This window comes from Nuphar pumila, unplaced genomic scaffold, assembly GCF_984573655.1.
Source record: "Nuphar pumila unplaced genomic scaffold, dmNupPumi1.hap1.1 HAP1_SCAFFOLD_355, whole genome shotgun sequence".
Lineage (NCBI taxonomy): Eukaryota > Viridiplantae > Streptophyta > Magnoliopsida > Nymphaeales > Nymphaeaceae > Nuphar > Nuphar pumila.
The window spans coordinates 40,125-54,038 of NW_028323300.1; the positions used below are offsets into that span (position 1 = coordinate 40,125).

At 50.0% G+C, this 13,914-nt stretch overlaps 1 protein-coding gene across 1 annotated transcript; it reads right to left on the reverse strand.

Moving 5' to 3' along the window:
• Positions 1-1,228: 1,228 nt before the first annotated feature.
• Positions 1,229-10,622, reverse strand: LOC149810415 (elongation factor G-1, mitochondrial-like). Its single transcript, XM_089994268.1, has 12 exons — positions 10,385-10,622; positions 9,965-10,164; positions 8,407-8,617; positions 7,214-7,464; positions 6,450-6,607; positions 5,739-5,850; positions 4,177-4,431; positions 3,732-3,866; positions 3,183-3,368; positions 2,307-2,555; positions 1,665-1,919; positions 1,229-1,387 (listed from the first exon to the last, which is right to left on the reverse strand). The coding sequence occupies exons 1-12, from the start codon at positions 10,620-10,622 to the stop codon at positions 1,229-1,231; spliced, it is 2,409 nt and encodes an 802-aa protein (XP_089850394.1).
• Between the last annotated feature and the right edge of the window lie 3,292 nt (positions 10,623-13,914).

The following is a 13,914-nucleotide window of genomic DNA, read 5'->3' on the forward strand; positions in this document are numbered from 1 at the left end:
TCGCAATGGAGTCTGGTGTGGCACCACGAGATATGGGCTGTGAAATAACAATGCCCGTTAGATAGCACGAAAGCACCCAATCCAGGGAGTACAGGCAATCATGCACAGTACCAACGATGATTATGTTCCTTCCTCCTGTACAAGAAAAACAAGCCTCCCAGAAGGGCATGGTGACAACGAATCGCGAGCATCCGCAGAAGAGAATATAATACCGAACGCGTGCATAAGCACAGGGGTAGGCAATTGCTTAACGCGCACAATGATATTTCACACAGGCTTGTATGACAGGGTCGTGGCGGAACGGAAAGCTTTGATGAGGAATAAATTGCAGCAAGCAATTTTGCACGCAAGACAACGCGCATGTGCATGTAGAGTAGCCACGAGCGTTCTAACGCGTGTGTTAAGGTTCTTATTCAACGCATGGGGACAACGAAGTGCACTCGATTACGTGCAGTGCCCTTCTTTGACAGGTCAGGTGACAGGGTATCCTAAATGAAGACAATGGCACCGTCGTATACGATACCAGTCGCTCAGGCATGAGCGACAGCACGAGGAAGCAGTTAATGATAGCCTAGCTAGCTAACGTGTGACAGTAAGGCTTGTAAGCACGATGCGCACCAGGTGTGAGTCTCAAGAACGAGGTGCTCAAGTGTCGCTCGGTCACGTGAGCCTCATGTCGGTGTCCAAACACGAAGAGACAACACGAGTTCAGCTCAATAAAACACGCAAGAGCTCCTCACACACAAAGTACAAAAGAACATCACGAAGTAACGGGATTTTCTAGCAACTCTCGCACTCAGTTGACTGACGAATCAACATATTCGGTGGGCGTGTGGTATCGCGGTGATCGTAACAGTCGCTATCCTTACGATGAACAGATGTGCAGCGCATCAGGGAAATGAAAAGCGTGAATCGGTATGAAACAAAGGGAACCGTGGTTGCACTCTGATGTTGGATACATCATGCGTTGATTATTCGGTTGCAGTGAATATTCACAGAATATCCGCATGTGACCAGCGGCGCTGCCAGCAGCTCTCCCCGCCGATAACATCGGTGATATCTCTGGGATAGCTCTCGACAGCTCGAGCGGTAACTCGCCCCTTGACAAGCGCATTGAAACAGATGAGGAACTCGGGCAAGTAAGCTTGTTATCGAAACGATTTTTGACAAGCACAGATCCTACTCCCCGTCACTTGAGTGAAATTCTATCGCATTGTGCAGCAACAGATCACCCAGTCGCCCTGACTTTTTTGAAATGGCCAGTGAGTTCGGCTTGAGCATCTTGTGTGACTGCACAGTGTGTGCAGTACTCCATGCTGTACTCGCCCTTGCCAGCGGTCATACTGCGAAGCGTCGAGGAGTATCCAAACATCTCACTCAAAGGCACCTGCAAAACAGCAGCACCCTCCAATTCAGTACCTCGTGCAGGATAGAGATGCCAGACATGAACGTCAGAATCGGAGCAAGAAGATGAGAATAACTCCTTCGATAACAACACACCAGCGCCACTGTGACAGCGTGTTGTGCTGCTCTGCAATACGTTCAATGTGCACTTCGGCCTCACAAGTACAGTACAAAACACCACCGGAGCCATGTAGCACAACAACAATTCGTAATCAAGCGAAACAGCACAGTTAGGCACGGTGACTGGCAGAGAGACATGCCTGTGCTTGAATGATGGCATCCTCGACTTCAGTGGAGGAGTCCAGGATAATCCCTCGCCGCCGGTTGAGGTCTCCCATGATGGTGCCCTGGTATTCTGCTGGAATGCGAACCTCCACGTTCATATGGGGCTCAAGCACGACTGGACCAGCATTGTTGAATGCTGCGCGGAATGCACCGATGGCCGCAAGGCGGAAGGCAATGTCGTTCGAATCGACAGGGTGCGAGGCCCCCCCCTCCAGCACCACGCGAACTCTCTGCACAGGTGCCCCGCCCTCTGAGCACCTATCTTATCTTGGAACATGGACACCATGACAGGGACAGTGCACACACGGTCACAGCCCGAGCTCTGGTGCGTGTGGATCCTAAAGGGGCATGCTATACAACCAGATCGCTTTTTCCTAAACTTAGTCCAGGCTTTTTCGAGCCAAACATGCGTAATAGCAGCGCTAATCAAGAAACGCTCAAGAGGCATGCCATACGACAAGATCTGCTTGTGTTGAAGGGGGCTTGCCTCGCCAGCTAGTCTGACATTTCCTAGACTTAGTCTGAGATTTTCAGGGTCAAAACACGCGTAATGGCAGCGAAATTTTCACTAGCAGTTGGCGTACGGTGCACTGATGCATGTTAGAGTATCAGCGCACCTCCACAGGATGCCCTGTGAGCGTTCCAGACAGCATCGCTTCTTGAAAGCCCTTGTCAACCGATGGGATGAGGGTGCCTGGGATATCAGTGCCCATCATGCGGCTGATGAAGTGGTACGGAAGCTTCTCGGATTCTGGGATAGGCTCAATGTAGCCCTGGATCTTACCGTACTGCCCCGAGCCTCCTGACTGCTTCTTGTGGGTGTAGTCAAAGGTCGCTTTGTGGGTGATTGCCTCTCGGTAGTTCACCTGCGAGAAGCACGAACAAATGAGGCTTCCCACTGCACAGCAGCAGTGCTTCGCCAGACCCTCTACTTTTACGGGTCCAGATAACCAAAAATACATGAATTTCCGGGACAAATTTGGGGGTCAGAACCCGTTCTGGCGAAACACTGCTCGGTAGCGCCAGCAAATGCCTCGTTTGCGGGGATACTTGTCGTAACCCCTGTTGGCACCCTGATGCAACGGATGTGCCATTGTCTATTGTGCCTGCGGTGGTGCAACTATACCATTTACCAGCGAGGACGTCCGTGAGGGAAAAGGCAGACTCGGCCAACCAAGAAAGGGTTAGAAACCAATGAAAGTGAGACAGGTCAAGGGCATGCTTCCCAACGCAGCATGTGTGAGGCAAAGCGCCCCTCAACCATCGCACTATATCCTTGACTAATCTAAGGCATCGGGCAATCAGCTGGCACAGAGGTCGATGCGGTATCTTGGCCATGTACGCTGTACAAATCTCGGTGATGACAACATTGTTGTTTCCTTCAGAGCATTGTGTCTCTGTTGCTGGTTCATGCGGAACAAAGGGCAACAACAAACACAAACCATGTCCATGTGGATGCGGTAGTTGTTGTTCGGGGCACATCATCATCACACCTTGGGGTTGCCGACGGTGCATTCACAGTTGTATTCGCGCTTGATCCGTTCTGTGTACACCTCCAAATGCAGCTCTCCCATCCCTGAGATGATGACCTCGTTTGACTCGGGGTCGGTGTGTACCTTGAAAGTAGGGTCTTCTCGCTGAAACCGGGCTAACGCTTTGAAGAAGTTATTGTTGCCATCCTGCAGGCAACGAGGACGGCGTGATGTGCTGTTCTCTAAGAGCCCAGATGCAGTAACAATTCCAACATTTGCTCTGTCACCGTCACGTACTTGGACTCGTCGCGCAGATTACATGGAGAAAACAATTCTAATTTTCAGGCCTAAACATGAGGGAGATACTCCATAAGGTTGTCACGCCTTGTGCTAGCGACGGTATGCATACCTCAATGCACCCAAAAGCATATGGCTCCCACATGCAACATCTGAAGATCATCCATGCAGAAGAGCACCCCACCAAGAATAGGGCAATGCAGGAGACAGAGATGGCCCCAGAGAGATGATCAGACACAGGGAGGGAAGCTCGAGTATAGCGGAGTGGCTTACCGTTGCTTTGGGAGCGATTGCGAGGGAGACCACTGGGTCAGGGACCTTTATACTGGTCATGGCAAAGCGGGGGCCACTCACGAAAGTGTCGCCCGAGGAGCACTCGAGCCCGAACATCGCACAAATTTCACCAGCCTGCAAGCACCCAAGCAAGTCTGTGAGCATGCCATCTGGCATGGACGTCTGTAAGGTTAGGGCGACCAGGCAACCCGTTCAAATCGAAACTCGAATTGAAATTGAAATTTGAAATCCAAATCCAAATTCAAGGCCAGGAAGCGCGGCTCATACTTCGGAGGTGCAAGCACTGCAGCGCAGGTTGCAGAACGATCGGAAACAACGCTGACGTAAATCACCGTTTCACCCCAGAAATCCAGCCATGTTGGGATGCGTTGACACATCGAATCGCGCAGTCTGGCGGTGCTGGGAGCAACGTGTGGTGACCTACCTGTACCTCATCCACATCCTCGAGCTCGTCGGAGTGAGTTCGCACAACGCGGGGAATCTTGTGCTTCTTGCCTGTGGCCACGTTGATGATGTTGTTGCCTTTTTTCAGTGTTCCCGAGTACACACGCACGTACGTGAGCTGCCCGTACTTGCCCTCCTCCAGCTTGAATGCCAGAGCCACCAGCGGACCTGAAGGGCTGTTGGGAAGCACAAACTTCTCCTCATCAAGCCCTACGTCCAGTGCAGTGTTCTCCACCTGCAAACCGCTGCGAATGACTATGACCATTACTTTTGTTTTCACCGTGTAGGTAGCTCGCTGACCCATGAAATCGGTCAATATGTGGCAAAGTTGATGGCATCAACCATGTGATATATGCCGGAAAAGGACCTTGCCGTGTACTACACACAGTTGTGCACAATTCCACTGTCTGTCACACTGCATCTTGTCCCGTCTGTCAAAACTCATGGACAATTGATGAAATAGCATTGTGCGCGTTCGTTGATCCAAATTTTGGTCGCTAGTTGGAGTTTTCTGCGTCAATTTGGCTCATCATTTGATGCTGTCAGCCAGGAACTTCTCAGCTGGGTCACAGACGGGTCAGGGACAGCACAGTGAACATCAATGGCATGTGGTGATGGAGTTCTTGGACCACGCTACTGCATCTCGTCAACACTGGCAACTTTGCTGTCTGCCTAGTACTCACGAAAGGTCGTTTGCTTGTGGAAAATGATGCCCCCAGTTCAAGAGCACTTGTAGGTAATTCAGAAAACCATGCGAAAACCGAGTGCCAAGGTGCACTTGGAGTGGCCGGCCGCGCAGGTGGAAACAAGCGTACAGTGAAGCTTCTCTAGCGAGCATGATGACGATGTATCTTGTTACAACTCTACCGCATCCACACGGGCATTGGCAACTCCAAGAACTACCTGGGAATCAGTGCTACCGTTACCATCACTGAGGCAAGCGTTCCATCGATCATGGCGGTACAAACAGGGAAGTGGGCAGGCTGTCAGAATACGAATACATATTTACTTGCCCCAGCGTGCTGCAGCAAACACTGCAGCACTCGACATAAAGGGTATCATCATCCAGCCTGCCTGCGGTCTTCATCAAGCCTGTGCAGTGCTCACAGCATGCTCGCAACATGCAGTGATGGTACTGCCTTGCCTACAGATTTCAAGATTGGATTCCTCGATTGCACATGGAATTGCCAATGCGCATGTAGTTGTGTTAAATAAGGCACCCCACCAGACTACGCATCCTCAAGAAGAGAGGAACTGTCCAACAGGCTCACTTTGTGGCCACAAGTCAGAGCTACGCTTGGCCTAAAGAATCCCATGTTCGCTCTCACTGTCCTCTTTCTGCCATTGAAATTATTGAAATTCAAGTGATTGAAAGCTGCATTAGAGCTACTCGTGGCAATCGTGACTGATTGACTGGTACTGTGGATTTGTTGTCAGGGTGCAGATGCCACAGAGCTTCCAGTGTTTTGCCAGACCCTGACATTTTTCGGGACGGAAATGGGGGTTAAAACCCATTCTGGTGAAGCACTGAGAAGTCCGCACCTGCGTTGGGTTGGGGAGATAGTCCTCCACTCCGTCCAGCAAGAGCTGAACGCCTCGGTTCTTGTAAGCCGATCCCATGAACACCGGGAAGAAGGTGCGAGATATAGTCGACCTACAAACACACACTCGACTTAGTCCACATCGGATGGGAACCACACGGCTTTCAGAATGTCCCAAATTGAGTTGTTCCACCAAGACCTAACGAGACGATGGTTCCCATCTGAGTACCGTAGTACAGAGAGCAATTGAGCACGAGATGACCCGTGACAGGGCTCGCAGGGTACCATACATCAGTATTTTCCCCATCTGAATTCTGAGTGCAAGCATGATTAGATAGAGGCCGTGACAGCCTGTACAAAAGTGTATGTCTGGTACCAGAAATGCGGATTTTTGTTATCTAATTGTGCATGTGCCGATCCAACGTGAGGAGATTTTGTACAGCCGTCACATGACGCAAGTGACTTAATTCAATTGTTGTCTAGACTACTGTACTGCAGAGTGCGGCTGGGGATGTTTGTGGCAAGCGCTCGCTGCATGAGCCGCAACACGACACGACAGCTACAAATGAACAAACGTGCTAAGACGGCAAGGCAGTTCCCCCTCAAATATCACCAAATAATGCCATCACCTGTTCCAAATATTCTACGATCCTGGGCCAGCAGGATATGTAGAGCGGTGAAATGAAAATAAATGTAAGCGGGGCGAGCATACCGACGAATGGCAGCCTTTAGGGTGGGGCCGTCCACGTGCTCTTCCGACAGAAAGAGCTCAGCAACAGTATCGTCAGTGTTTGCTACTGCCTCGACCAACTCAAGTCGCTTTGCTTCGGCTTCCTGCTTCAAGCTGTCAGGAACATCCTTCTCCACGACCTACATGTGCGGTCCCCATCCATTTAGGCAACGAACTTACTTATGGAACGCATCCTAGCACTGATTCCCAAGTAGTTCTTGGAGTTGCCAATGTCCATGTGGATGCGGTAGTGTTGTGAAAAGATACATCATCATCATCCTCGCCTGCCATCTTCACATGGCAGCCTGCCAGTGCTGCGGACAACAGGAGTCCGCAGTCATCATATCTGATGATAAAATTACAGATCAAAGTATCTACGTTCACAGTCGTATCTGGTGTCGCCAATGTTCATGTGGATGCAATAGTGCTGTAGTTAACGGACAATATACAGATCGTTCTTCACCAGCAGAGGCAGTGCTGGTCCTCCGCATACCGGTATGATGTCTCCCATTTATACCTGAGAGGGTTACTGTGTCGCTACAAAGTCTTGCATTCATGGGGTGGGAGGCTGGAGGGAACTGGGAACGTCGTCTTTCTGGCACGTTACCTGCCACTCCGAATTCGATTCCGCTCTCTAAAGTGCATATAATTACTGCAGAAGCAAACCGCTACCAACGTTCGTTGCATGAAATCTGCATGCAAGTAGGCGTCAAAAACCACTCGGAGTCTTGCACTGAGCAACACACCGTCTCACCCTTGGGGCCCTCAAAGTACATAGCGCGCATGTGCACAAGATCGACGAGGCCATCATGGTGCTCTTCGAGGCCGATTGGGATTTGTACGGCAGCACAATTGTGCTTCAGCTTCTCCTTCAGCTGCCCGATGACCCGCCAAGGGTTCGCTCCCGCCCGGTCACACTTGTTCACAAACGCCAGCCGCGGTACCGCGTACCGCCTCATCTGCCTGTCGACTGTGATTGTCTGAGACTGCACGCCGCCTACACAGCTTGCATCAGCAGTGTTAACATGTTGACCTTGACGTGATCAACGCCTCCGGAAAGGCCGTACATGCACAGTAGTGTTCCGCTAGACCCCCTGATTTTTGGGTACCCAAAAATACATGCATTTTTGGGACACAAATGGGGGTCAAACCCATTCTGGCACAGCACTGATGCACAACCCAATTTCTGGGTTTCGCCAGCTTTGACATGGGTTGACTCTGCGTCTAGCTGGCACCACTGCCGCAGCAGTCCAGTTGATACTGTCCTTTACATGAGAGGTGTGGTTCGCTAACTGCAACCATAAGAATGAGCTACCACTCTGATCTCCTCTGATACTAGTACTTGTTCTGTAAGTAAGCAGAGTGTTGTGGAGTGCAAGGTAAGCAATATGCTAGGTGTCGGCAGAGATGTTCGCTTTTGGGAATCAACACAAACAGATTGCATCAATGAAGGTCAGCCACGCCAGGCAACACACAAGAAAGATACAAAGATACAAAATGTGGTTTATGAGTAACAAGGCTTGCACCGTCACCAAGCGTCTTTCAAGGCCTGCGTGCTTTCCCAAGATCCCTGTGCGGCATTACCGCAACAGGGTTGCTATAGCAGAGGGACTGACAATGCTTTGCATCTAGCGATGCAGGGGTCCCAGGAAGGGGCTATGCTGGTGATGCAGCATGTCTTATTAGCACAATGCAACAAACAAACGCAAACATTGCATATCAGGGTTGCAGGAGAGACTGCTGGCCATAGGCAAGAGCAGACATGTATTCCCAAGTAGTTCTTGGAATTGCCAATGTCCGTGTACATGCGGTAGTGTTGAAAAAGGATCCATCATCATAACATCACATAGACAACGGCAGAAAATAGTCAAATGCGGTAGTGTTGAAAAAAGATACATCAAGGAACAAAGTCAGCACAAGACAGCAAGGAGCATCGCACCTACAGAGCACAGAACAAGGACAGCGCCGTCCAAGACGCGGAGAGCGCGTTCCACCTCGATTGTGAAGTCCACATGTCCAGGGGTGTCAATGATGTTGATGTGTGTGTTTTTCCATTGCGTGAACGTTGCAGCCGACTGGATCGTGATCCCCTTCTCCCTCTCCAGCTCCATGCTGTCCATTTTTGCCCCCACACCATCCTTGCCCCTCACCTGCAGGCGCTCAGTATTTCAAGATAGCGCTACATAAACAAATCAATCAATCAGTTATCATGCCATGCCTTCCCTGTCGTTGGCGAGGGGGGCGTACCCAAGGGGCTACGGCCTCATAACCTGGGGGACGTTGGACCGAGTAGAGCAATCTTGGATTGAACTACATGAGAATGCATGGCGGAACATGCATATCAGATATGCAACCACACCGGGCTATACCCAGCATGCATGATCATGAGAATGCATGGATGTGTGTGACAGAAAACTCCATACTGGCAACGCGTTGGCGCTCACTGGTCTCACAAAGTTGTGATGTCCGAGAGCGCATGGTATCACACGCAACTTCATGATTTATGGACGGTTGCTCTGAGAGAATTTCCATCTTGTTCACACCGCGTCAACTCTTGATGATGATGATGTATCTTTCCGTTAGTTACCAATCGCGTTCAGGTGTTCGGGGTCGACGTTATCAAGGATAAATTTGTCACCAATGTGCAGTGGGAACTCAGCATCGGCCTATGTAGGGGCAATGCTATCACGTACCGCCGTTCTCTTCAAGTTTTAGCTCGTGCGAGCGGCCGCACATTTATGACAGGCTTGCTTGTTCCGACCGCTGAGGTTCAATGAGCTGTATCACTTCGAATGTGCTGTTTTTGTTGCTTGTTGACTATTTCCTGCCATTTTCTAAGTGATGTAATTATGTATCATTCCATTTCCTGCCATTATCTGTGTGATGTGATGATGTATCTTTCCGTTACCAATTGCGTTCTGCTGTGTAACAAGGAACAGCATCATGATGGAGTGGTTGTCGATCATGATGGCAGGTTAACATTGTGTCAGCCGGCTGACATCGCTTATGTCTGTCTGCTTTCCAGGTATTGAAGCAAAACGAGTATGAGATGCTTAGCGACCATTTCCAGGGGGAGCACCCACCTCTACGCCGGCAGGTGCACAACACAGGTGTTGAGTACATAGGCCGAGCTTACAGCCACGGATCAGCTGGAAAGGTGCACACAATCGCCCACCACATACCCCTTGTCACCAAAGCAGGGATACCAGTGTAGAATAGAAACGACAAACTTTGCACAACTAGCACGGCAGCTTCCACTGCTGGACGTGATGCTGGAGAACAGTTCTCATCCATGTCCAGAACTCCAGCTTGGCAACATGAACGCATAACACCAAAAGGCTTGGCGGCATCCGTTCGCCACCACCATGAAGGGGCTGGATGGATAATCTTGCGACAATGGCGGAATGGGTTTGCCTAGAGCAAAATAATTCTACAGTTCTTTGAATATGAATACATGATTCCGGGTGCGACAGATCAGCACAGGCAGGGCATCTCACCTCATGGATGGCCTTGATCCTTCCAGTGTAAAACAAGATGCGCTCTGTCAGCGTCGTTTTCCCCGAGTCAATATGCGCACTGATTCCTATATTCCTGATGCGAGACAAAGATGCTCGCTCATCATCGGTTACATCATGCAGCGCCCTCTCGCTGTACGACCTGGTGTTGGAGGGTGGCGTCTGAGTGGGACTGGCAAGTCCTACAGGGACAACATGGAAGCATGCGCGCACTGATCCCAGCAACTCAATGGATGAAACTGACAGAGATGCGCGCAACGACGCTATACCAATCCTGGCTCCCGTGTGGCAAACATCGCGCCTCAAGACATCACGCCCAGGGATAGCTCGGGTACGGACAGCAATTTATGCCCACATGACGTACCCACTTTGATTTTTGATTGGACGAGCTTCGTTCTGTACCGCTCATAAGGCCCATGAGAGCCGTCCACGGTGTAGCCCTTCCCATAGGGTGGTCAATATGGTCTGATACCAGATAACTCAGATAGGTCGCTGGAAAAACAGACTTTCGTAGTTCAGGACCTAGATGTATGTTGTGTCCGGTGGTTGCAGGGCGTGGTCGTAGCCGGACATATGAGTTAACGATGCTCCGAATAAAGTGCTCTCGCTTTTTATCGACCAGAATCCTTTTGAGCGACATTGTCATATGTGAGCCTTAACAACCTCCAGGAGATGCTTCAGGTGCATCTAAACAAATCATATGCAATTTTTCGTTTGATAACTCGATATGAGGACGCCTCCGTGGCTGAAGGAGGCTTACGGGCGAATGAAAGAAGGCTTCCTCAGTCTCCGAGGCTCCCCTAGGTATGTGGGAAAGTTCATGCCTTCTCTATAGATAAATAAATGTTATTTTAATTGCTTTGTGAGCGAAGGCACATAAAGTGATCACCTATCAGCAGTATATCGCTGGACCCCTGTAGAGTTCAACCCTGCAGTAGGACCATCCCAGTCTTGAAAGCAAGCAAACTTGTGAACACTTTTGTAGTAAAGATTGTTGATTTTGTCGGTACTGAAACACGTAGTGACATGCAAAGTCAGGAATGCGCAATGTCAGCTCATGCTCAACACGTCCTGCTAGATAGCTCATGCGCACGGCCTCATTGGTGCGTGGCGAGCCATGCATGCGTATTCCATTATGTTCTCACGAGAAAACGAAACAAATTAGACAATTTATGACAGGAAGCGTGCATGCTTATTTATGTCTATTTCATCTTGTGGCACAGAAGAAGTGTTGCACCTGCAGGGACTTATACGTCATATATGCGACCAAAGCACTGACAAGCTACACGTACTTCTCGTTGAGCCTTGTATACGTCATATACCTCTCCGATGAATTCGGCATCGGCGACATAGCTGCAGGGGCATCATATGGAGTGTGGGGCATGCTGGTCATCATCTGGGGCATCATACTGGGCCCGGTGATCGACATGATGGGTGTGCACCTGTCCCGATGCGGCATTTGGTGCACACTGCGGTCAGTACCATACACACTGCAGCTATCGAAATACTGTGGCAGACGAAGAATGGACCTAGTCAGCGAATAAACAAACCCCGGTGGATCTGCTTCGGGGTGCCACCCCGAGGCGTTTCGTATCCTGCATCCAAGCTTGCATCTCCAGTGCGATGTCCTGGAGATGCAGATCGCGTGGCATTGCTTGAAGAGCACGAGTACTGACTGACCTATCTTTGCATTCCTTGGAATGCTATCTCCTCGGATGCATCGCACCCAAAACATGGTTGCCCAGATTAGATGGGGCTCTCTGCAGACTCGGGCACCGCCTTTGCCAAGCCATCGTTCGGTTGTGAAGTGTCCTGGTCATGTGTTCTCAGCCTAAGGCTGTGCAAAATAAGTCATAATCTTTGCTGCCCGGTTCATGGAGTCAGTATGTATCCCAAATATCGGGCATGTTTGGGGCGATCCGACCAATGGCCCGAAACACTGTCACCCACCCATGAGATCTATATGTCTTAGTTGGTGGCCGACAGTGATTCAACACAAGAGTCGGATCGCCCCCCCTATATAATGATTTGTCTAGTAGGTAAACAGAAAAAACTTCGAAAAATGCACGAATGTTTAGGAGCAGGATGATGATGATGAAGTTCACTGAGCTTTTTTGTTTCGAACATGAATACTTGGTTGCTTTCGGCCTGAGCCGACTAGTTTTCCCTTATCTATGTGATGATATGAGGATGTATCTTCTCACAACTCTACCGCATCCACATTGACAGTGGCAACTCCAAGGAGGACGCCATTAATTCAATTTCGAGCGTGCCAGTAACGACGAGCAACGACCTGCAGGCGTGAAATACTCGATTCTGGTTTGTTTCGTGCTGTCTTTCTTTGCCCGGATGGCCCTGGCGGTGACTACGAGTCGAAACTTCATGTACTTCCTAATGTACGTGGTTGTACCGGCCAGTGACTCAATGGGCGTCCCAGTCATGACAATCGGAGTCAAGCGGCACACCCATGTCAACAACCGCGCCTTTGCGTTTGGCCTCTTCTACTCCATCATGAACATATCGGCTCTCGCAAATGGCTTCATAATGGACTTTCTGAGAATTTACCTTTGCAACGGCCTCAACATCAAGGGCTTGAAGCCTGGACATTGGCTCAATAGTGGCAACCGCCTCATCATGCTAACAGGTTTGCCCATTGCCGCTTGTGCGTGTGGAATCACAGTAACCTGGTTGGGTCACGACATATTTGGCAGCATAGCCTTTGCAGTAGAATCTGCGATGCTGGCCTGAGTGGTCCATACATAGCCGCATGTGGCGTCCAGCTCATAGCGGCATATTACATTCGGCATTTATGCTTTCTGTGGGCCCAGGTGCCCAGAAAATGCATGCAAAAGGGTGGGAAAGAGTGAGTTTACACCGAGCTACCGTGACCGGTTTCGCCCTTGCCCCTAGCGCCCTTCGGACGGCAATCAATTGCTAAACGAATTTGTGGGAAAGAAATGGGGGTCGCTGCCCATTTTGACAAAGCGCTGGATGGCGTACACAGTGAAACAATCTGTCTCAACGTAGCCAGTTTCTCACAGAGCCAAGGCACAGGCGATTTCCTCCAACCAGTTGCTGTTCTACCCAACAACAAACAACCCTTTGCATCCACGATGCCTATGATGCTGTATCGTTACACAGCACTGCCGCATGCACATGAAACTCATTCACTGCTCTGGGGTCACTGCTTTTACAAGCGTATTCTTGCACATAGGGCCAAGGCATGTGTGCAAACAACTGCGTGCTAATGATGAGGATGTATATCTTGACAACACTACTCTTTGTACAACAATACCGCATCTAAATGGACACGTTGTGAGGTCACATTTTCTCTGGCGACCCATTGTTTGTACCAATTCTCCAAACTCCTGACTGTCGGTAACTTCTCAGCTGTGGTGCCGGTACATCCATTTCCGTACATGTCTGGTTTTGTCTTTTGTCTCATCTTTCCGAAGCAAAAGCACACAATGCTGCTGTTGCATGGAATCTTACATCAGTGTTTTGCCAGGCAGAGTGATTTTGGACTTCAGTTGCATGAAAATACATGGATTTTGGGGTCAGAAATGGGGGATCGAACCCCGTTCTGGCAACAGACTGCTTTGGCTTGTGCGATGACATTTCAGTTCAGCTAAGAAGATTAATGAGAATGTGGGCCTTAATTGGCTCGTGCAATGACGTTTCAGGGGCAATCGTGTCGTTGCTGGGAATCGGGATGACCTTTGTCCTGCAAGATGAGCAAATCAAGCTGAGTGGCTCGGGTGAACAGGACGTGAGTCCCAATATCTGCAGAGTTGGCAATGCCGGTGCACTTTGTCCGGGTTGCGTCCCCTTTTCTCACCCACTTTTGCAGTTCAGTCTCTTCATTAGCGTTGCCAATTGTCAATCGTATGACAGTAGCACTGATTTCCAAATAGCGCTTGGAGTTGCCAATG